We start from the raw sequence: 24,792 nt of genomic DNA, 5'->3' as shown, positions 1-24,792 counted from the left end.
CTAAGATGCCCACATGCCATGATGTGCAGTTTGAAAAAAAAAAAAAAAAGTTAATTTCTTTTCCAGGGGTCCTTTAGGGAAATACCCTCTTCTAGGTTAGTCCTGGGAGCCTGTGAGGCCTCTGACCGGCAACTCCAGAATATTCCTAGTTTGCCACCCAATACACACTCATGAGTTCTTTCTCAAAGACCCTCCTGGGTAAGGTCAGCCCAGTGAGGACCCCCAGGCCCCCTGACTGGCACAGCGGGGGCAGGAGGCCTGCAACCATTCTACAGGAAAGCCTGGGAGCCAGAAGAGGGGGTTGAGCAGGGTTTCTCCCTCTTGGGGAAGATTCTAATGTCTGAGACTCCCGTGGGTACGTGCCCCTCACATCCTTTCAGGCCCCAGCTGTGGGTGCCCTCCTCCCCAAATGTGGGAAGAAGGGAGAGAATGGGAGGGAATCCACCAGGCAGGCAGAGGGATCAAGTTGCAGGCACGCTCATCAGGGGAGCCTGCTCCTTCCCCTCCCTCAGTCCCGCCTGCTGTCCTGGTCTGGACCCCCGGCAAAGGCAAGACTGAGGGGGCATCTACCGTCCTGGGGCCTCTGACCCACCGGGCCGGCTAACAGGGTCCCCAGGTGTCTTGTCACCTGGGGAGGGAACCACCTTCCCCCCAACCTCCTGCTCTTTCCTCTCCTGAGTGCCCTCTGTTTCCCAACACTTGGCACAGGCCCGATGCAGAGCGAGCACGTAGCAAGCATAATACTTCCCGGCGCAGGGCACCAACAGAAGGGCTTGGTGCCCGCGATTCCCGCTCTCTGGGGAAGGTGAGGGAAGAGGGTCTGCTCAGTTTGGCCTGGCCCCTAGGCGTCCAAGGATGACGGCCTTCCGTGTATGAATCAGCCCAAGGAGAACGCCTGGACGTCCTGACCCCCAGTTTAGAAAGGGCCCTGAAGCACAGACCACTCTGGTTCAGGTTCAGAGCCCAGAGCAAGCCTCTTGCTGAGGGTCCAGCCCCACTGCAGACACAGAGCAAAGACCCCATCTGTGGTGCTTTATTATAATCATCAGGTATAAACAAATGGTATAAAAGGGCCAAATTCCTCTCCAAGCAGCTCCTCTGAATAAGTAAGACAACAGGGTAAGGAAGAAAAAGAGGAGCCATGGACTGAGCCTGGCGAGCCTGGGCCTGTAACTCAACCCACGCGCAGCCCACTTCTAATAGCCACTCCTCCGGGGTCGTCACTCCTCCAGGGTCGCTGCTTCACCTCTGTTAACAGGACACAGTCAAGGTATAAGCTCCACAAGGGCAGAAATGGTGTCTGACTTTTCCTGTGTGTTTCCCATGCGGGCCACACTGCCTGGCAGGCAATGGGTGCTCAATAAACCCAATACTAGAGGATGCAACGGACTCTCTAAGGAGCCATGGCAGCAGTTATTTAAAAAGGAAATTCAGGCTTAGCAAGGTTGAGGAACTTGTTCAAGGTCCCACAACTGGTAGGCTGCAGGATCTGAACCCAAGCAGTCTGGCTCCTTAGCCTGTGTGTCTCACCAATCCACTCTGCTGCCTTCCACACATCTAGTATCAGCAAATACACACTCATGTATACACAGCACACAAAACATTACCCACGTTCACATGCAACACACACAAAATCCAATTTCGATTCACTGTGCACGCGCACACACACACACACACACACACACACACACACACAAATGTCCAGTTGTTAGTGGTGTCTTTGGCTGGCACCCAGAACAGGGAGGGGCTCACCTAGAGAAGGGAGAGCTCTGTGGGCCCAACTGGCCAGCCCAGAGATGCCCAGCCGTCACTTCCCCACTGCCCCCCTTACCCTACCTGCCTCTAGCTCTTTTCCCTCCAGGGAGCCAAGTCCAATGCCGGGAGACTACTGCAGCGGACAAAGTCCCGAGGGAATCTGTTGGACATGAAGATGTTGTTCTTGGACACGACGTTGATGCCTGTGTTGTCACAGATGATGCGAGGCAAGGAGATCTTGGCCAGGGCCTGCTGCTGCCGCTTGCTGAACACGCCCTTGTTCTGCCACCAGAACCTGCACGGGAACACCCACGGCCACTGTGCCTGAGGCCCTCCTGGGCTGGGAGGACACCCACTGGCTGGAGCTGCTCCTGGGTGACAGAGGACCACAGTGGACAGCGGCCCCACGGCACAGGAGAGCTCCAGGCCCTCGGGCAGCCCAAGGGGGGATTCAAACAAATAGAGCCCCACTCACAGCTGCCCAGGTGCCCCCCACAACCCGCTCCCACCCCAGCAGCCTCTAGGCATCACTAATGACAGACGGGCCCACTCTCCCATGAGACCCTGTGTCCTGGACAGGGCTACGTTCAGGCGGGAAGGTGGGATCTAGGGAGTGTGTCTCATTTGTCCACCCAGAGAGGGACACCTTGTTAAGAGTTTCCCGAAGGCACAGTTTGGACCAGGTGAGAACTGGGTGTGACAGAGGTCAGGCCCACAGTGGAATGAAAACAGGAGCGGCGGGCGGGGGGAAGCAAGGATGGGACCTTCCAATGGAGACTGGTGGCCCCGTGACCACACCCAGGACCTGGAGAAACATGACTAAGGGTAGCATTTTCTCTCGTCCCTCTCCTTGACAACTAGAGATCCCTCCTTTTTGCACCCTCAACAGCTTCAGGGTACATCAGTGACGACCTTGAGGCTCCCCAGAACACATTGGAAAATCACAGACTCCTTCTAGCAAGAGGAAGCGGGGGTCCCCCGAGGGTCAGGAGCAGGGCCAGAGCTGCAAGGCCTCCATCCTCACCGGTCGCCATCACGGAGCTTCCTGAACTGGGTCCCAATGAGACAGGCAAGCAGTGGGCCCACGCGGCCATTTTTGTTCAAGGGCTCAGCCACGCCACCTATCCAGATGTCAATGTTGTTGGGCGTGTGGTACAGGGCCATCAGCCTTCTTGCCAGATCCAGGTTCCTCAGGACTGTGCCCAGCTCACCCACTGTGTTGGGCTCTGGGAGCCCACAGAAGCGCCTCCAGGCATTGTACCCTGTATGGGAGGAGCGGAGGGTGGTTGTGAGTGGGTCGCAGAAAGGCCACCCTCCCAACACAGTGAGGCCACATACAGAGGTTCATGCAGGAAAGGAGGGCACAAAGGGGCTGCTACCCGTCTACAAACCCCCCAGGGAATCCTCTGGCCTCCCCGGGAGCCTGGGCACAGCTGGGTCTCTCCAGGAGCCTCTCTGTCTTCCCCTACCCTTCCCACTCTAAGGTAAATCCTAAATTGTCATCACTCCTGCTGGGTCCAAGAACAGGAGCATCTCCTTGTGCTTGTGGAGATCTCAGACCTGCGATGGGTGCGGTGTGTCTGGAAGGATCAGCCCCATACCAGCTGTCCCACAGTACAGGCATCAGCAGGATGGTAGGCTGATCTGGGCTCCCATTCCAGCTCTGTCCCTGACTTGGCTGGAGAACCTGGGCAGGTTCTGAATTTCTCCAAGCCTCAGTTTCCTCATTAGTAAAATGGTGGTGGTTTAGTCGCTAAGTTGTGTCCAACTCTTGCAACCCCATGGACTGTAGCTTGCCAGGCTCCTCTGTCCATGGGATTCTCCAGGTGAGAATATTGGAGTGGGTTGCCATTTCTTTCTCCACATCAGTAAAACGGGAGTGATAATCATCTCTTCCCCTCAGAATGCACATAAAATGAAGCAAAATGGATGGAGGTAGGTTTTCAGGGCAGTAGGGGCTCGTTGTTATTATGGCGATGCACTAAATTGGGGGATTCCAGCAACACAAAGTAGGTGGAAGGTGCTGGAAACGGGGCAGAGGGGCCCAGGGGCCTGACCTCAGGCCGCATCCTAAGAGCAAGGTTCTGAGGGTTGGCGGTCGAGGGGGAGGCGGTGGGGGCGGGTGGGGGCGGGTGGGGGGTGCCCCAGTAGCTGGGGGCACTGGAGAGGACAGGCACTGGACTGGGAGGTGGGTGGGCCCGGGAGGCCAGGGCAGCCCCCTCACCAGGAAGGCCGTGGTCGCGGCTGCGCTGCATGTTGAGCGCGGGCAGGTCTAGCCCGATCCTCATGACCTGCTCAAACAGCCGCTCCCGGATCTCGTCCACCGCGATTTGGTTCTGGCGGTTCAGCTTCGCAGGGGTGGCCATGAGGCCCCGCAGGATGGGGTCGATGCCACCTGCAGCAAGAGAAGCACGCCGGGGGAAGGGTCCAGCTCGGTACCGGAGCTCAGACTGCAGCGAGCCGTACCCGGGGGCAGTGGCGAAGAGCGCTGAGCACATGTGGCTCCTGGCGCCAAGGTCCCCGGGTGGGCAGATCCTCACTGAGGCTCTGCGGCCTCGGGGATAAAGCCATTCAAACTCGTCAGGCTCAGATGCTCCCAGCCCTCCTGGGTCCCTGAGGATCCCAATGCACAGGAAGGAGCCAGCTCCCTATAAGCTGTCTCACCCCACTCTGTTCGATGTGCAAGCAGAGTCAAGTGAACCAGGCCAGAAATCAGATGCCCCGAAGACGGAAGGAAAGACAATTTATTCCGCCCTAGCTCCCTGTGACCAAGTCCACGCCCACCCCACCTTCGGCGGCCAGTTCACTCCCTCACTCCCGGACAGGGTCTTGCTCACCTTCGAGCACAACCCTCCAGCTGGCAAAAAAGACCCTGCTGAGCGGCACGCGGGGGTTGGGCGGCATAGGTTGGTATCGACAGTTCAGGCGGAACATGAAGGGTTGGATGAGGGTGTGGCCGTAGCGGAAGGCGTTGGTGAAGACGTTGGCGATGCGCGGGTCCACCGAGTCGTTGTAGCAGCGGTACCGGGGCAGGTACTTCCGCATGGCCTCCCGCCCCAGCACCAGGGGCAGGTAATCCCGGTAAGTGATGATCTAAAGGAAAGTCACTCAGAGTGGCCTCTCCACTCACCCTTCCCTGCGGATTCTTCACCTGCTCCTGACTCGGAGGGATCCCTCCCTCGCCTAAGGCCAAGGATTTGCCTTCCACAGTACTGGACCTGGGTCCCACAGAGTAGGACCAAGTGGCATGAACAGGGCTCGAGTGCTTGCCTGCTGTGTGACCTTAGGCCAGTTATTAACCTCTCTGAGCCCCAGTTCCTCAAATGTAAATTACAGGTAATTATGCCGCATTCCGCCTTAGAGGATTAAATAATAAAAGGTTTGTGAGTCCTTTCATAGCTCCTTGCCCTTGAGTTATTCCTGTCTCATTTCTCTTATAGGGAGAAGGCAATGGCAACCCACTCCAGTACTCTTGCCTGGAGAATCCCATGGACGGAAGAGCCTTGTGGGCTGCAGTCCATGGGGTGGCTAGGAGTCGGACACAACTGAGGCGATATAGCAGCAGCAGCAGCAGCAGCATTTCTCTTAACTAGCATACTCCTTGAGGGCAAGGGTTGGATCTCATTTCTCTTGAAATTACTCAGTAGGCAACCAAGTGCCTGGCTCACAGTAGGGTTCAATCTAGTGTCTGTAGACAGAGGGGAGGCAAAAGGGAAAAGGGCTACCCTAGGTGATTTCTCGCAGTGAAAAGAGAAGAGAGGGAACAGACACACTCTAGATTTTAGACTCTGGAATCTCCTCTCAGAGTTAAATCTCATTTAAGTTCTTAGTGCCAATGGAAAACTGGTCACCCTGATCAACCTCAGCACCAGCAACTCTCTCCACTTCAAAGTTGAGGAGTATTAACAACCAGTGTGTGTGTGTGTGTGTGTGGTGTGTGCACTCGAGTGCACGTTCATGACCTGGGAGAGGAGGAGGGTGCTGGAGCGTCAAAACTTGGGAGAAAGGAAACCCCCTGGCAGTCCAGTGATTTGGACTCTGCGTTTCCACTGCAGGGGGTACAGGTTCAATCCCTGGTTGGGGGACTAAGATCCCCAAAGCTAAATAGCGCAGCCAAGAAATAAATAAAGCATTGAAATAGTTCCCCCCAAATTGGGAGAACACCCCTTTAAGCGAGGATAAGAAGAGTGGGTGAGCTGGGATAGAGCCGTAAAAAAGAGGGAGTGTGTAAAGGAGCCAAGAGTGAATGTGATAAAGGAAAGAAGAATTTACTGAACACCTACTGTACGCCTGGTGGCCCAGCTGCTAAAGAATCCGCCTGCAATGCAGGAAATCTGGGTTTGATCCCTGGGTTGGGACGATCCCCTGGAGAAGGGAAAGGTTACCCACTCCAGTATTCTGGCCTGGAGAATTCCACGGACTCTATATAGTCCATGGGGTCGCAAAGAATCGGACATGACTGAGCAAATTCCACTTTCACTGGGCACCAAGCATTTTAGATCCACCTGTTTAAACCTGTCAGTATCATTCCTGGTAGACAGGAAAGTCGAAAGGAGAGCAAGCCTGGGAAAGAGGGGATGAAAGGCAAGTGACCCTTGTCAGGCACTTAGTATCTGCCAGGTGTTTTCACATAGCTCATGAGGGTTAATTTGCACAGCTAACATGCAGCAGCGGAGAAGGCAATGGCAGCCCACTCCGGTACTCTTGCCTAGAAAATCCCATGGATAGAGGAGCCTGGTAGGCTGCAGTCCATGGGATCACTAAGAGTTGGACATGACTGAGTGACTTCACTTTCACTTTTCATTCTCACGAATTGGAGAAGAAATGGCAACCCACTCCAGTGTTCTTACTGGAGAATCCCAGGGACGGGGAGCCTGGTGGGCTGCCGTCTATGGGGTCACACAGAGTCGGACACGACTGAAGTGACTTAGCAAGCAAGCAAGCAACATGCAGCAGAGGAACTTTGGCATCCCAAGTCTGCCAACCCCTGGCATCACAGATGCCCAGGACTGCCTACCTGGACCATGGCTCCCACGATCTTTCGGGCTTCCTGATAGAGCCTCTCTCCATCCCAGCGGGTGTTCAGGCGCTTGAGCTCTGTGGCCAGCCGGTTGTGCTCCCTCACAAAGAGTGTGTGCATGGAGGTGAGCTCAGGCATCTCACTCGCACGGGAGTCCCCTTGGGGAAGCAAAAGCTACTGTCATTCTTAAGACCTCCCTCCCAGAAAGGACTTGCTCCACTGAAACTCCCTCTGGGGCCAAGGCCTCAAATGCTGTTATCTCCACTCAACTTTTCACGCCATGCTCAGTCTGCACCCCATCTTGGAGGCCTCCCTTGATCCCCTGGTCCGCCTTAGCAGCTCTTCAATGCTGGCCGGGAATGCTCATTTACTAAGCATCAGATCTTACACAAGACTTGCCACCTTCCCATACCTGAGACTGCTGGCCCCTGGAGGACAAGGACCATGGATTGTGCCTTTTTGTATCTGACCCTCCCACCCAACGTACACACAAACACATGGGGTTTAACACTGCCTGGGACAAAATAGGAGATCCATGAGCACTGCTTGATTGACATTTTCTTGATTCAGGGAAGGCCAAAAAAGTAGCATGCATGTTGGCTCTCCCTGTTTTCCTGCCCATGTCAGACACAGCAAATGATCACAGCCTTTACTCCTGATAAAATTAGATGCAGACTTCCCTGGTGGTCCAGTGGTTAAGAATCTGCCTGCCACTGCAGGGGACCTGGTCTGGGAAGATCCCAAGTGCCATGGAGCAACTAAGCCCGTGTGGCACAGCTACTGAAGTCTGTGTGCCCTAGAGCCTGTGCTTCACGACAAAAGAAGCCACCACAGTGAGAAGCTGACACACTGTGACTAGAGCAGTTTCCACTTGCCACAACTAGAGAAAGCCTACACATAGCAGTGAAGCACTGAAGACCCAGCGCAGCCAAAAATAAAAATTAATATAAAAAAAGAAATTGGATGCAACCTCAGAATCCTTCTTACCACAGGACTCTAGAAAGCCACTACCACCTGCTCAGAGCTGCCATGCCCACCTTACTACATTCTAACTCTGCAGTCTGCTTGGGAGAGGGAGTCAGGGCACAGGATGTTTGAAGGCCACACCTGAGACTGTTAAAAGAACCAAGAGTGACCCTCTGATTCTTCTAGTCCTCCCCTAACCCTGCTCTGGAGGGTCAGGACCAGGCCCATTTCTGTAAGACACTTGGTTCCGTCCTCCCCAGCTCTAAAAGTCGGTGGCAAGGAAATTCCCTGAGAGTAGCCTTTCCTTCTCATTACTTAACAAGAGGTCAAGACCATCCGGGCTGGGGACACATGACTCAACACCATGTGGAGGCGGAGGACTGCTGCTCCTTCTCCTCTAGCCCAGAAAAGTCCACAGTGAGGCTGACCTGGATTCTCTTCCCCAGGGCCCAGCCAGCAGAGCCATCATGAGGAGAGGTTAAGAGGCCAGAGAGAAGGGCCTCAGACCCACTGCTGGGTTCACAGTTAAAAACACCGTATCAAGTAAAATTTCTGGGCATGGCCACCATCACTGCCCCAACTTTATGCCCAGGACTGCCAGTTGTCTAAATCGAAAATCCCACCCTCTTTTATTACAGGGAATCAAGGTGGGTAGGTGGTGATGTTCTGGAGCAGCTCTGTCCCACAGAAATTCTGCACTGATGAAAACGTTCTACATTTGAGCTGTCCTGTATAGAAGCCATTAGCCTATGGGGCTACTGAACACTTGAAATGCGCACTTGAAAGGTAGCTGGCACAGTAGAGCAAGCTTGTTTTTAATTTAAGCTAAATTACATATAAATGAAAATAGCCATGTATGCCTAGTGTCTGCCATATTGGATACTGCTGTTCTAGAGCGTTGAGGGCGCCATGCTGCTCTCTCTTTGGTTTCCTGTCCCTGGAGGAGTCAGCTTTCCCCTCTCTCAGAGCCCAAATGGAAAGGGAGCAACAGAGAAAGGGCTAGATAGATGGAGCCAGGCGCCTTGGCCATCCCCGAGTCTCCTTCTTAAATTTGGGGTGTTTTGTTCTTGTCGTTTTGGGGGTTTGTTTTTGTTTTTCCTTCTGGCTCCATCCAACTTGTTACCAAGGCAACTCCATTCTCACCCTGTAAATTGGTGAGGGCAGTCTCTGAATGCTAACCCCACAAGGGGCTCTGCAATAGGCTCGCTGTGGCTCCAGTAGGGGGCGCCCTGCATCAGTCCCGGTCCCTGCCCAGGACTGACCTGCCAGGAAGCAGGGGATGTTCGCAGAGCGGTTGGTGAGGAGGCAGGGGTCATCGCGCAGGTTGTCGAAGGGCAGCAGGGCCCGGCCGTTGTCCTTGAAGCGGGTGTTGACGGCCAGCAGCCCCAGCTGGTTGGTCAGGTTGCGCAGCCTCATGGCCAAGGGGTCCTCACTGCCGTAGACCATGCTGGCGTCCACGAAGGACGTGAGCGCGTTGATCTGGTTGCGGATGGTGATGTTGCTCTGGGTGCACGCAGGGCTGGAGCGGAAGAAAGGGATGCAGTCCTGCTGGTTCTTGATGCGGGGGTCATTGGGCGGGATCTGAGGTGCAGAGAGAGGGCCCGCGGGCTCGCCGCGGCCAGGGACAGAGGTCAGGAGTGGCTCGCCCTGGTCCACCCGCCTTTTTAGACCCTGAATTCCCGCTAGGGAAGCCGTCTGGAACCGGGGACCAGAGCGGGCAACCCAGACAGTAAACAGAGCCCCTCGGGCCCCCCTCAGCTGGCAGGAAGGCTTCTCAAGGCCCCCGAGGGATGAGCCTAAGGTCCCACCGGCAGAGCGCCTCTGAGCAGGAGGGGCGGTGACTGGAGGGCAGGCATGGAGGACCTGGGCCCCCTGGAGGTGCGCAGGCCAGTCCTCCGACCCTCCCCCTCAACCTCCTCTCTCTCCTCTCCTCTGACTCTGTTCCTCTCTGCTCGGGTCTCTGGCTCTCTCTCTGTCCTCTGCGGTGGCCTCTCTTCTTTCCCTTCCCCCTCTTGTCTCTCTGTCTCACTCCGTCCCCTATCTGCCTCTGTCCGCCTCTCTCTGGGACCCTCCTTCCTTCCTTCTCTCCCCTGCTACCTACTCTGCACGTGTCCACTCTCAGCCCCGCTCCAACGCCACTACCAGGCTCTGTGTGATGTGGGCTGGGGCTGGGGGACCCCCGAGTGGGGAGGGAAGAAGACTGAGCCCCCCCCCGGCGCTTGCACACAGAAGTCTGAGGGGCAGTGGGAAGGTTGTCAGCACAGAGAGGTTGGGAAATGCTGGGTGGTGGAGGCGGGGGGAGCGGTCAGGGCAGGCTTGCTGGGACCCGGAGAAGACAAGCTGGGCAGGAAGGGAGGTGGCCTCTTCAAGGAACGATGCCCCTCTCCCCCGACCCGGCGGGCTGCAGGGCGGGGCCGGGAGGAAGCACCTTGAGCGGGAAGCACGGCGGCTGCTGCAGGCAGCTGGTCTCGCAGTTGATGCCGGTGAGGAAGGAGGCGCGGGCGGCCGGCTCGGGGGTGAAGTCGAGGTCGTGGTCGAGCAGCTGGCCCCACTGCATGAACATGAGTGAGCGCTCCTGGTCCGGAGTCAGCTTCTCCGTGGGGAAGCGCACGATCTCATTGGACACGGCGCGAGCCTGTGGGACACCGGGCGTCAGGGGCCGCGGTCTTGGCCGGGCCGCTCCCCCTCCGCCCGGCCGGGGCTCACCAGGGGCACTGGGAAGCCGCTGCGCTTGACCCGGGGCGTCCAGCCAAAGGGCAGCGAGAAGCCGTCCTCGTACTCCGCCGGCAGCCAGCGTGCAAAGGCGCGGTTGGAAGCCCCCAGCGTGGGGCTGCGCCTGCAGGGGCGGGAACACGGCGCTAACACCCCTTGGTATGGTCCCCAGCCTCCAGCCACCACCCGCCCATCAGGGGCCACCCCCAGCAGCCACACCTGTTGTTGCACTGCCCGGTGATGGTTCGGTACTTGTCCCTCTCTGGGCAGCTCACCCCCAGGTCCTGGTGGGTGCAGCCGCTAGTCTTGGACAGCAGGTTCAGCTGGGCCGGGGTCAGCACGTCTGTGGACCGGGCAAAGTAGGAGGCAAGTGGGAGCTGAGCCCCTGTGTTCTACCCACTTCTGGGGAGCCTTGCTTGGGGGATGTGGACTGAGGACATAGTGGGGGGCTGCTAGGATACCCCCCGGAAGGAGGGATGGGGAGACCCACAGGGACTGAGTGAGGTGCTGGAAGAGTAGCGGGAACTGTACCTGTGACATTGAAACGGCCTGGCCACAGGGCCCTCAGCTTCCTCTCCAGCAGGCTGAGGGCCACGTGCAGGTAGTCAGCCGCCCTCACGGCGGTCCTGGTGGCCGCCACCGGCTGCTTGAAGTAGGACAGGAGTTCCATGGGGCTGGCCGAGCCGCTGTGAAGCCGCTGCTTGATGCTGCTTGAGGGAAGGAGGGGTGAGCCCAGAGAAAGGAGGGGGAGACACCGAGCAGGGCCCCAGCCCAGAGCTGTGGGCTCGAAGGACCCAGAGCCGGGAAGCAGGTTTGTCTTTGTAGACACCAAAGGTTTGGACCTGGGAGTCCAAAGACAAGGCCGTGGGAGGCATGGTCTTGAAGACATTTTCACACCCAAAGACAGAAAGACCGCCCGGCAGAGGGCCCCACCTCCAGCCTCCAGCCACACGTTCCCTGCTGCCTGTTCCTTCTCTGAAATGCCGGGGACAGCCTCACTCAGAAGCCCCACCTTTCCCGCCGCTCCTTGTAGGCTTTGTCCACTAGCCGCTTGGCTTCCTCCATGCAGGTCAACACCACTGAGGTCTCCACTTCCCCCGGGACAGCTGCCCAGAACAGAGGTCAGGAGGTCAGGAATGGACCCAAAGTCCCCATCAGACCCCAGAGCCCGGGTGGCTTACAAGGAGGAAAGGAATCCCGGGGACTCAGACCTACCCTCGACACGCCACCTTTTCCCTTCTTTCTGAACTGTTACCTGGAGGGGCACCCTCTGAGGGCTGGAGCATGATCAGAACTGCCAGGAGTCCCGCCGGGCCCAGGAGCAGCTTCATCTCTGCAACAAGACCCCGTGCCTGCGAAGTGTGCAAAGCCCACAGTGCACTGGGGAGACGGGCGCCCCACAGCCACCTCCTCCCAGGCCCCTCACCCCCTCCTTCTCACCCAGTGCCCCCGCAGTGGGTTCTGCTTGCAGACGGAGTCTAGGACCCTACCTCTGAAGTTCCAGGGCTCCACCTGGCATTGTCATCACCTCTTAGCTGAACCTGGGCTTTTATGTTCTCCAGACTAGGGGAGGGCTGGGGCAGGTGGGTCCCGCCCCTGGAGACTAAAGCCTCTCTCCTCCCCCACTGGGGCCAGGGAGCACAGAAAGAGCCCCCTCGTATGGGAGAAACAGGCAGTGGAGGAGGGACCAAAACCATCTCCAGCCTGTGAACTTGGCACTCCTCCAGAGAATCTCAGCTCCCCACGTGTGCTAGACCAGTGCTGTCCCCAAAGCGTGCAAATTTTATCCCCCCTCTCCAAAATTCTGGTTCAACTGAGTATCCAGGGTTCCTTTGCAAGGGATGAAAGTTAGGAACTGACAGCCCAGGGAATAATGGGAAACAGAAATTGGAGTGATGATGGCCCGATCGGCCTCCGGACACCATTCCCCCACGCTCAACAGTAACCAGGCCCCTGGGGCCAACCATGGTGGGCAGCCCCTCATTCTTGGAGCAGGCTAAGGGGACAGGAAATCTGACTGGAGATCGTTGAGCTTTACAGGAAAGAGGAACATGGGGGCTACGGGCTGAGGACCAAGGAACTTCCTCTATCCCTCTCATCGCCTTTCCTCTTGGCTCTTTGTAGGGGACTACCTCCAACACCCCCTCCATCTGCTCCCAGATTTCAGGAACCAGGAGAGAACAGAGCTGGCTGTGGTTAGTGGTCAGCTGGGTGACGCAGCCCAGACCCAGAGGAAGGCTGGTAAAGAGAGTGCCAGTGGGAAAGGTGCCCTACAACTCATGACGGTGTTCATCTGCCTTCCTGTGCCCTCGTCAGGCTGGCCCCCATGGCCCCCATGGCCCCCATGTCCTGTTCAGTCTACCCACACATCCTACCTCCAGACACCCTCCTGCACTCACTCTTGCCATCTATCCCCAGACCACCTCTTGGCCGAGGAACAAGGGACAGCGACATCTTCCTGGTGTCCCTTTCCACCTGCCAGGAAGTTCTTCCAGCCTTGTTCTTCCAGGGCTTGCTATGTGTGAACTTGGACAAGTGGCTCTTTGTGAATCAGGTTCTAGAATTTTATAGGCTTTTGAAAAATACTTTTTAAAAAAATCCTGTAATGTATTTCCATTCATGAAATGTTATAGAATAAATAAATAAACTATTTACAGACAGGTGAGATTAGGGTAATTTTTTTCTTTCCAGCTTTGTCATCTTTCACATAAATAAGAAACAAGAAGGAAAATAATTTCCCATATTCCTAGCACTGACTAATCATCCCATTTCATAATTTGATCTGTATATGTAGATATAATATGTATTTTATTTATTTGTTATTTCATTTTGGCTGCGCTGGGTCTTTGTTGCTGCTTGTGGGCTTTCTCTGCGTGTGGCAAACAGGGGCTACTCTCCAGTTGCATTGCACAGGCTTCTCATTGCGGAGGCTTCTCTTGTTGTAGAGCATGGGTTCTAGGCGTGCAGCCTTCAGTAGCTGCAGCACGTGGGCTTAGTACTTGTGGAACACAGGCTCTAGAGCTCAGGCTTAGTAATCGTGGCTTCGGGGCTTTGTTGCCCCTTGGCATGTGAAACCTTCCCAAGCCAGGGGTGGAGCCCATGTCTCCTGCACTGGCAGGTGGATTCTTAACCACTGGACCATAGGGAAGTCCAATATGTATTTCAAACAGTGATAAGAACATACTTATCCCTAATGGTCAGCGGTTAGCACTTGGCATTTTCACTGCCGTGCCCTGGTCAGGGAACTAAGATTCTGCAAGATGCAAGGTATGATCAAAAAAAAAAAAACATACTTTAAATATTATTTTATAATCTGACTTTTAATACTTAATTTAGCCTGGACATCTGTGTCAATAAACAGATTTATTTCATTCTTATGTCTGCATAATATTATGAGATGCTATGTCTTATTCACTAATCCTCTCTTGTTAAGATACTTGGGGCATTTCCTATTTTCACTGTTAGAAGCAGTACTAGGATCGTGATCCATGTAAATCTCTAGTCATCTCTTCAATTATTTCCTTAGGTAAAAAGTCCTGAAAGTAAAATCGCTGCATACCTGGGTAGCCACATTTTTAAAGTGTTCATCCTCCCAGCCGTGCGTGGAAGCACCCCATCACCCTCGTTAGCCCTGACAGTTAGTGTCCTTTGACTCTTTTAAGGGAATGGTCAGAGCCCAAGAGGGGAGAGACGTTTAATACAAGCTCCTCTTAGCACAGATGAGGAAGACGGAGGTCTGGGAAGGAAATGACTTTGCTGATAGCAGCAACGTGACAGCTCGGAATAATCTACTGGTCAGATCTCTTGACTTACAAACATGTGCTCTTTACCCAATGGCCTCTGAAGGTTTACTCCTGATCCATCACCCAAGATTGTTCAATGAGTAGTTACCAAGCCGCTGCACATGCCAGGTACCGTGCCCTCTGACCTCAATGAGCACAGGAGGATGTGGACCAACGGCACCCCAACAACCTTGGGCAGAATTCTTCAGGAGCATCAGAGAAGGCCTTTTTGAGGAATTAGTATTTGAGATTGTCTTGAAGAATGTTTAGAAGTTGGGCACAGGAAGGAAGAATGCTCTGGCGCCTGAGAATGACACAGCAAAGCTCTGACGCTGGTGGGCTTCATCCAGACGGTTCCAACATGGGGGAGAGGTTGGGGCAGGCTGAGGCTGATGAAGCAGGTCTAGGACACAACACTCTTGCTGACCTCCTGAGAAGTTCTCGTTCTGAAGGCTCCAGGGGGCCGTGGAGGCCCTGAAGTGCCTGGTCAGGGTTCATTTTAGAAAGCTCACGTGGGCACTTCGGGGACCAGCCCAGAGGCCCAGCGCCAAGCATGAGGCATTGCAGTGATTCATAGGCATCAAGAGACCTGCCCTGATTTCTCACACACACGTGGCGATGAGGCAGTGAATTTTGAAAAACTGAAACATTTTCAAAGAATGATACTAAAATGCCTTAAATTCTCTGTGTGAATGGTGGGGGGACGATTCTCAAGATGGACCATCCCAAACCACCTGCCTTTGGCCCACGATGGGGGCTGCGGGCCTGCATTTGTGTGCAGAGGTTTGAGATGTTCTATGATGATGTGAGATGCCCTTTATGATGTTTGCAACTAATTAACAATGAGCCAAGTGACATCATTGCAAGGCTGACCAGTCTGTATCATTGTTGATTCCTCTTCTCAGCCCTGTTTGTCTGAATGCATGCAGAATGTTACTTCAGTCATGTCCAACCCTTTGTGACCCTATGGACTGTAACCCGCCAGGTTCCTCTATCCATGGGATTCTCCAGGCAAGAATACTGGAGTGGGTTGCCATGCCCTCCTCCAAGAGTTCTTCCCGAGCCAGGGATAGAACCCTCATCTCTTACATCTCCTGTGTTGGCAGGCGGGTTCTTTACCCCTGTTGCCACCTGGGAAGCCCAGATGTAAGTGAGGCTCAGAGGGCTTCTCAGCGTGCAGAGTAACCAGAAGGAGAATGTGTCTGCCAGAAGAGAGATTTCTGACAAACCTCATGGCGCAAATTACCCCTAGCTAAGGTCCGTCTAGTCAAGGCTATGGTTTTTCCAGTGGTCATGTATGGATGTGAGAGTTGGACTGTGAAGAAGGCTGAGCGCCGAAGAATTGATGCTTCTGAACTGTGGTGTTGGAGAAGACTCTTGAGGGTCCCTTGGACTGCAAGGAGATCCAACCAGTCCATTCTGAAGGAGATCAGCCCTGGGATTTCTTTGGAAGGAATGATGCTGAAGCTGAAACTCCAGTACTTTGGCCACCTCATGCGAAGAGTTGACTCATTGGAAAAGACTTTGATGCTGGACGGGTTCAGGGGCAGGAGGAGAAGGGGACGACAGAGAATGAGATGGCTGGATGGCATCACCGGCTCGATGGACGCGAATCTGAGTGAACTCCCGGGGTTGGTGATGGACAGGGAGGCCTGGCGTGCTGTGATTCATGGGGTCGCAAAGAGTCGGACACCACTGAGCGACTGAACTAAACTGAACTCCCATCCTGGGGTAGCCTCTGGAGGGCGCTGCTGAGACTGCTACATTTTAAGACTACAGTCCTTTGCGGGAGACGCCCTCCACCCACACACACTGCCCTCCTCCCCACTTTACCTTCACAAACATCCCCACTCCTAAGGTGAAGTCAAACTGTCTGTGGGGTAACGGGCTCTCTTTGCTACTGCTTGCAAAAAAGTTTATCTGTCTGTGGGGTAACGGGCTCTCTTTGCTACTGCTTGCAAAACAGTTTATTCTTTCTTAATGCTATTTAGGAAACAGTTCAGTTGGGATTACAGTGCGTGTGTGGCTGGAGTGAAGGAGGTTATGGAAGCTGGGGAAGGGGTAAGGACAGTGACTCCTCAAACACCCGAACTGCACCCAGTCCAAAGTCTTTGCTTTCTCTCTCCTTCAAGTTTTAAAAATTAATATAGAAGTATGCAAGTAATTCATACTGGATATATTTTGAATAAAATTAAAATGTTGCAGGTCAGTTTCTGGATTAGATTATTGCATCATTTTCGATTATAGTCCCTTCCCCCCACTCTTGAAACATAAATACTGTTGTCATTTCTGTGTTTGTCCTTCCAAATCTTTTTACCTTACATTCATTTATGTGGGTAGATCTGTGGGAAATATTCTTGCTTGTTTATTTTTCCATAAATGATATCACATTATACGTACTGCTCAGCAGCGTGCTTCTCTCACTCAACAATCCCTCTGCAGATCTGTAATCATGTGTTACTTACAAAACTGTCTCACTTTAGACCTGAGAGACACAGGTTTGATCCCTGATTTAGGAAGATCCCCTGGAGTAGGAAATGGCAACCTGCCCCAGTATTCTTGCCTGGAAAATCCCATGCACAGAGGAGCCTGCCAGGCTACAGTCCATGGGATTGCAGAATCAGATATTCCTGAGCGACTGAGCATGCACACACGGTATTCTTTAGATGATATACCACCACTAGGCAACTCTTCATTGTTGGAGGCTGACACTTTCCCATTTTTCACTGTTAAGGACAGTGTGGCAAGAGCCTCTTTGTGTGCACGCATGTATACTCCAGAGTAAAGACTGAGAAGTAGGGCATAGGTTTTATGCATTTTAAATGTTTAATAGATATTTCCAAAAAAGTAAAATTCTTGTAGGCGAAGATTAGAATCACATTATTGGTTCAGGTTTTACTTCTTTGGTTAATAGTTTGTGCATCATTTTAGTCGTATTCAGTTCTGTAAATTTCCTGTTTGGTTTTCTCCATTTTCCTACTGATAATCACTCTTTTTTATTGAAGTGCAAAGTTATTATATGTTCTGGATAAACAGTAATCTGTCACCTGTCTTGTGTGTGGCTAATATTTTTTTACAGTCTTGTCACTTTTCACTAATTTTTTGTAGGGTCTCAATTTTGAGGTGGTCTGATTTATCAATCTTTTCCTCTATGGATTTTTCTTTTCAGACTTAAGAGGATCTACCCTTTTACAAAAATCATAAATTTATATATCCTCCTGTATATTTTTCTGAAAGCTTTGTCGTTGTTGTTCAGTCTCTAAGTTGTGTCTGACTCTTCGTGACCCCATGGACTGCACCACGCCAGGCTTCCCTGTCCTTCACTATCTCCTGGAGTTTGCTCAAACTCATGTCCATTAAGTCGGTGATGCTATCCAATCATCGCATCCTCTGTCGCCCTCTTCTCCTGCCCTCAATCTTTCCCAGCATCAGAGTCTTTTCCAATGAGTCAGTTTTCGCATCAGGTGACGAAAATATTGGAGCTTGGGTTGCTAAATCATCTGGAATTTTTGTGAGTGAATAGTGTAAGGGAGAGAGCTACTTTCATTTCTTTCCAAATGGAAAGCCAGTTGTCCCAATGCCTTTAACTGAATAATCTGTTATTTTTCCACTGAACTGAGTGCTACTTTTATCATTTACGATAAATGTGTGTGTTTCTAATTATTCTGCTCTATTGATCTACTAGTCTTTTTATCTGTTTCTATGTCAATACCTAATCATTACAGTTGCCATAACTTTCTAATATGTTTTGATTTCTTATAAGATAAATTCTCCTTTCTTATTCTTCTTTTTCAAAAGAATCCTCAACATTCTTAATGTTGTGGTCTCTTGTGAATTTTTGAGTGTCTAGTTCCATGAGAAAGACAATATAATTTTATTAATATTATATTCAATTTATGCATAAATTTGGTGACAGTTGGCATCTTATGAGAGTAAATCTTTCCATCCATGCACATTCATCCATTTAACATGTATTTACTTAGCATGTCTGTGCCAGCCCTGTTCTTGGCACTGGAGATATAGCAATTAACAAATTACTTGCTCTCTTGGAGTTTACATTCTTGAGAAATATAGTATACCATTTTATTTAAGTCTACTTTTATAGTCTTCATTGAAGTGTTATTGTTTTACCCTCTTGTTAGGTTTATTCCTAAATGCCTTCTTTTTGAAAAATGTATATAAATTTGGTCATTGAGTTTCTGCACAGAACCTGTAAAATCTATAATAATAAATATTCTCTTTCCCTTAAAAGCTTTCAGTGTAAGTATTTTTAAAGAAAAGAATTTAGCCTACTTCTTTTGGTTTTCTTTAGACGGTAGATTCATAGAGTTGAAAAGCATTGAACATTTTTAACCCTCTATTCTAGAAAGGTTGCACTTTCTACTTAACAAGATTAAAAATTTTTAAAGAGTGAGCATTCAGACTTTTGTTAGTTTCAAATAATGACTTTCAAATTTGTTTAGGATAGTATGGTAAAAGTAAAGACGGGTTAAGTTACATGACTACATAAATATTTAATGGTTATTCAGTTAATTCTTTTTATACTTGTGATTTTTGGTGAGAGGGGGAGGGCAGAGGGCTGGGATGGGTGGTAAGCTTCCACGAGACAAAGTTCTACAAAATGACAGTAAAAATAAGAAGCACAAAATTCAAAGTAAAATAATTCAACCTCATCTTTATCAATCAGACAGACTAGTTAAATTTTAAAAGGATGGATAAAGCCAGTGCCAGACAATGTGTGAAAAAATAAGTGTAGATTGGCTCTGTGCCGTGGGATGGCAATTTGGCACTATCAGTCAACATCTAAACTGTACACTTGCTCTGACTCAACTTTTCTACTTTACTTTTCAGATGCATTCTTAGGAAAACAGAAAGATACCTGCACAAGAGTGTTCATTTCAGCCTCATTTGCAGCAACCAAAAAGACTATAAACGGGCCAAATGTCCTGAACAGATTTTTGCCATAGTGTGGCACATCTAGATAATAGTGTTTTATGCAGCCTTTAAGCCTAAGAAGGGAGGTCTATATGTAACGATAAAGCTACGTTGGGGCTTCCCTGGTGCTCCTGTGGTTGAGAATCCAGCTTGCAGCTCAGAGGATGGGGGTTTGATCCCTGGTCCGGAAACTAAGGTCCCACTTGCCTCGAAGCAACGCAGCACCTGCTGTGCCTGCTGAAGGCCTTGAGGTCTGGAGCCCAGAGCACAACTAGAGACTCTGTGCACTGCAAGGAAAGATCCAGTTTGCTGCTGCTAAGACCCAACACAGTCAAATAAATAATTTTTTTTAAAAAAGATAGTTTAAAAAAGAAAAAGATGTTGCTGAAAGGAAAGAACTAATTATAAAACGTTGGTGGACTCGCTAAGTCGTGTCCGACTCTTGCAACCCCATGGACTGTAGCCCACCAGGCTCTTCTGTCCATGGGATTCTCCAGGCAAGAATCCTGGAATGGGTTGCCATTTCCTCCTCCAGGGGATCTTCCCAAACCAGAAATCAAGCCTGAGTCTCCTGCATTGTAGACAGGTTCTTTACCAACTGAGCTACAAGGGAAGCCCTGTAAAACATTATATACAGCATAATGCAATTTATACAAAGCACACACACTCACATGCCATGTATAAGCACATACATATTTTAAATATCTATAGAACATTCTAGAAGCAGACACAGAAGCCTATTAGCAGTGGCTACCTTTGGGGAATGAAACTGAAAAGGCTGAGACAGTGGAGGCTTTACTTTAAAGTCAATACCCCTCTGGGAGTTTTACCAGGAAAAATATAATTTTACCACAAAAGATTAATAATCTCTCCCTCCTCCTCAACCTCCCCTCAAAGTAGCAAACTAATCTGCAGTTTTGGATTACTTTTACTTTGATTTCTTAAAATAAAGTCAAATGTTATCAAAGATTGAAATGATAACCTTGGCACACACGGCATTTAGGATTAAAGGCCTCCCATGTGGGAGACTTCAGTATTGTAAATGATAATTTAAGTATAGCATTCAAGTCCAAATTTCTTTCTCTTCAATGCTTGGAAGATTTGTTATTATTGTTCAGTCAGTATGCTGTGCCCAACTCTTTGCAATCCCATGGACTGCAGTACACCAATACTTGGAAGATATTGCTCTATTATCTTTATGCATCTAATATTGCAGTCAAGTTCTCTGTCACAAGTAGACTTCCAGCTCCTGAAATTCTGCTAACCCTGATTTCAGACAAAGCAGAATTAATGTGGGTTACAGGATCTATCAGCCAAACTTGACCGTGGAGATATCATGGAAGTGAGACATGGAAGTGAAATTGTTGTAGAGCAAGAAAATAACAAGAGCTGTGGGAAACCCTCCAAAAAGGCAATGGCACCCCATTCCAGTACTCTTGCCTGGAAAATCCCATGGACGGAGGAGCCTGGTGGGGCTGCAGTCCATGGGGTCGCTAAGAGTTGGACACAACTGAGCGACTTCACTTTCACTTTTCACTTTCCTGCACTGGAGAAGGAAATGGCAACCCACTCCAGTGTTCTTGCCTGGAGAATCCCAGGGACGGGGGAGCCTGGTGGGCTGCCGTCTATGGGGTCGCACAGAGTTGGACGCGACTGAAGCGACTTAGCAGCAGCAGCAGCAGCAGCAGCGGTGGGAAACCCCCAGGGACTCAGAAGGATCCTGGAACCTGGTGGGGAAGGCAGAGAGCAGATAAGGCCAGGACCAGGCATCTCCAGCAGGGGGTGAGGCTAAGGAGAACTTTCTAGTTATGCCCTCCTCTCTGCAGGGACTGCAGCCAGGAAAAAGCCCCTTGCAAACAACAGAAGTGTGTGAGAGAGGGCGTTACACAGAGGTGCTGGATCCTGGTCACATTCAGAAACAAGAGGTCCTTTCCTCTGCCCTGAGGACCAGAGTTCCATGACCCAAGGGGAGGTTCTTACCTTAACAGAGAATGGAGACTCCCTAATGGGTAAAGACCCATGGCTGAGGGCAGGTAGGAAACGGAGAATGGATGAGCCCAGATGTTAACCCCAGAATCTCTCTTGCACGTGAGTCTCCCACCATCGCCACTTCTCTTTACCCAGTACACACTCCTCAATTCAGCATAAGGGGCGCAGCCTAGAGAGTAGGCTTTTGTCCTCCTCCCAGCTCATAACCATGTAGAATTTATCCCAGGAAAAGTAAAGTTGATTCAACACTCCAAAATCAATCAGTGAGATTCACCACAACTGGGGTGATGTCTCATTAGATGCCAAAAGAGCATCTGACAAAATCCAACATCCATTAGTGATTGTTCAAAAACAAAACTTCTCTGCAGATGTGAGAAAAGAGAACTGTCTTACACACTGCTGGGGAGTGGGAGGGAGGGCGAATGTAAGCTGGTGCCGCCACGATAGAAAACAGTATGGAGGTTCCTTGAGAAACTAAAATAAACAGGGAATTCCCTGGCCATCCAGCAGTTAGGACTGTCTGGCCTGGTTCAGTCCCTGGTCGGGAGCTGAGTCCAGCAAGCTGCACGGCCTGGCCGAAGGAAACCTAACATACAGTTACCATATGATCTTGTAATACCTAGGCACATATCCAGAGAAAACTGTAATTCAAAAAGATACATGCAGGACTTCCCTGGGGGTCCAGTGGTTAAAAATCTGCCTGCCAGTGGGGTCCACTCCCTGGCCCAGGAAGATTCCACAGTCAGGGATCAACTAAGTCCGTGCACCACAGTCACTGAAGCCCACCCTCTCTAGAGCCTGTGCTCCACAGCAAGAGACGCCACGGCAATGAGAAGCCTGTGCTCTAACATGAAGAGTAACCCCTTGCTGGCCACAACTAGAGAAAGCCCATGTGCAGCAACAAAGACCCAGCACAACCAAAAATACATACTTTTTAAAAAAGAAAAGTAGAATAATAACAAATTGGAAAAAATAAAATTAAAAAAAATTTTTTAAAGATATATGCACCCCAATGTTCATAGCAGCATTTTTTACAATAGTTAAGACAAAGAGACAACCTAAATGTCCATAGGCAAGTGAATGGATAAAGAAATGATATGTATACACAATGGAATATTATTCAGCCATTAAAAAAAATAATGAAATAATGCCATTTGCAGCAACCTGGGTAGACTTAGAGATTATTATGCTAAGCTTGAAGTAAGTCAGACAGAGACAGACAAATATATATCACTTACACGTAGAATGCAAAATGTGATACAAATGAGTTTATTTGCAAAACAGAAACAGACTCACAGACATAGAAAACAAACTCATGGTTACCAGAGGGGAAATCTGAGGAGGGAAAAATTAGGAGTTTGGGATTAGCAAATGCAAGCTACTATATGTAAAATAGATAAACAACAAGCTCTTACTGTACAGTACAGGGAACTGTATTCAATATCTTCTAACAAGCCATTATGGAAAAGAACTTGAAAAAGAATATATATTTAAAAATAAAAATAAATTAAGACTGATTCTCTTAATTTTTAATTAATTAATTTTTTGAAGTATAGTTGGTTTACAATGCTGTGTTAGTTTCTGGTGTACAGCAAAGTGATTCAGTTATATATCTTTTTTTCAGATTATCTTCCCTTATAGGTTATTACAAAATATTGGGTGTAGTTTCCTTTGCTATACAGTAGGTCATTATTGGTTATCTATTTCATATGTAATAGTATGTATATGTTAATCCCAAACTCTTACTTTATGCCTCCCCTTGGGCTTCCCTCATATCTCAGTTCATAAAGAATCTGCCTGCAATGCAGAAGACCCAGGTTCGATCCCTGGGTCGGGAAGATCCCCTGAAGAAGGAAATGACTACTCACTCTGGTATTCTTGCCCAGAGAATCCCATGGACAGAGGAGCCTCACAGGCTAAAGTCCATGGGGTCTCAAGAGTCAGACACAACTTAGTGACCAAACCACCACCACCAACTTCCTCTTTGGTGACCATAAATTTTTTTTTCTGTTTGTGTCTGTTTCTATTTTGTAGGTAAGTTCATTTGTATCATTTTTTAAATTCCATATATAAGTGATTTAATATGTATTTGCCTTTTCCTGGCTGGCCTACTTCACTTACTATGATAATCTCTAGGTCCTGTTGCAGCAATCTATGTTGCTGCAAATGGTATTATTTCATTCTTTTTTATGGCTGAATAATATTCCATTGTGTGTGTGTGTGTGTACCACATTTTCTTTATACTTTTCTCTGTCGATAGGCATTTAGGATGCTTCTATGTCTTGGATGTTGTAAATATCAAATGAAGGTGTGATACTTCATTGCAGGTGTGATTTACACCTGCTAAAATTAACATTGGGGTGCATGTATCTTTTTGAATTATGGTTTTCTTTGGATCGATGCCCCAGGAGTGGGATTGCAGAATTATACAGTAACTCTATTCTAGCTTTTTAAATTAATTTGCTTATTTATTTTTGTGGATGCACATTGTTGCACTGGGGCTTTATTTACGGCGAGTGGGTCTACTTTTTGTTGTGGTGTGTGGCATCTCACTTCAGTGGCTTTCCTTGCGGTGGGGCCTGAGCTCTGGAGCATGCAGGCTTCAGGAGTTGTGGTGCATAGGCTTATTTACTCCATGTCGTGTGAAATCTTCCAGGGCCGAGGATCAAATCCATGTCCCCTGCACTGGCAGGCGGATTCTTAACCACTGGACCACCAGGGTAGTCCCATTTTTAGTTTTTTAAGGAACCTCTTCCATACTGTTCTCCATAGTGACTGCTCCAGTTTACATTCCCGCCGACAATGTAGGAGATTCCTTTTTCTCCATACCCTCTCCAGCATTGATCATTTGTAGATTTTTTGATGATGGCCATTCTGATGGGTGTGGGGTGATACTTCATTGCAGGTGTGATTTAATGTAGATTCTCTTTAAAATGAAACAAAAAACACTTCTCTGCAAATGAGGGATGACGAGAACTTCCTCAAACCAAACAAAGGGCATCTACCAAAAAACCCTATCGCTAACATCATAATGGTAACAGACTTTCTCTGTAAGACCAGAAACAAAGCAAGTGTGTCCTTTTCCTGTATTTCTATTAAGCATTGGACTGGAAGTTCTATCGGTGCAGTGAGGCAAGCAAAAGAAATTAAATGCGTCAAAATTTGAAAGGGAGACGTGAAACTGTCTTTGTTTATATACAGTATGATCACATGTGTGCTGCTGCTGCTAAGTCAGAGGATTCAAAGGAATCTATAAAACAACTGCTAGAACTAATAAGTGGGTTTAGTAAGGTTGCAACATGCAAGCCCAAAACACAAAAACCACTTGTGTTTCTGTTTTCTAACAACAAAGCATCAGAAACTGGAATATAAAGTAATAGTACCATTTATAATTGTATTAAAAGTATCAAATAATCAAGGATAAATCTGACAAAGATGTACACACTCTATACTGAAAACTACAAAACATGGCTAAGAGACATTAACAGAGAGAAAGGCTTTGCTCATAGGTTCACATAATTCAAATGTCAGTTCTTCCCAAATTGATCTGTGTGTTGTCTTGTCTCCTTGCCTTAGTAGTTGAGAGTCCCTGTAAAACACCTGGGTGGGTGCTGTTGCTGACTTGGAGGGTTT

General features: G+C 49.7%; 1 protein-coding gene across 1 annotated transcript; it reads right to left on the bottom strand.

Moving 5' to 3' along the window:
- Positions 1-1,832: 1,832 nt before the first annotated feature.
- On the bottom strand, positions 1,833-11,793 carry MPO (myeloperoxidase). Its single transcript, XM_040244229.1, has 12 exons — positions 11,709-11,793; positions 11,466-11,559; positions 10,985-11,160; positions 10,673-10,796; positions 10,448-10,577; positions 10,170-10,376; positions 9,004-9,322; positions 6,773-6,933; positions 4,593-4,848; positions 3,980-4,150; positions 2,780-3,017; positions 1,833-2,050 (listed from the first exon to the last, which is right to left on the bottom strand). Exons 1-12 carry the CDS (start codon positions 11,782-11,784, stop codon positions 1,843-1,845), a joined length of 2,160 nt encoding a protein of 719 aa, XP_040100163.1. The 5' UTR covers positions 11,785-11,793; the 3' UTR covers positions 1,833-1,842.
- Between the last annotated feature and the right edge of the window lie 12,999 nt (positions 11,794-24,792).

The sequence above is a fragment of the Oryx dammah genome, unplaced genomic scaffold (assembly GCF_014754425.2).
Source record: "Oryx dammah isolate SB20612 unplaced genomic scaffold, SCBI_Odam_1.1 HiC_scaffold_8, whole genome shotgun sequence".
Classification (NCBI taxonomy): Eukaryota; Metazoa; Chordata; class Mammalia; order Artiodactyla; family Bovidae; genus Oryx; species Oryx dammah.
This window is presented reverse-complemented; position numbering and strand designations above follow the sequence as displayed.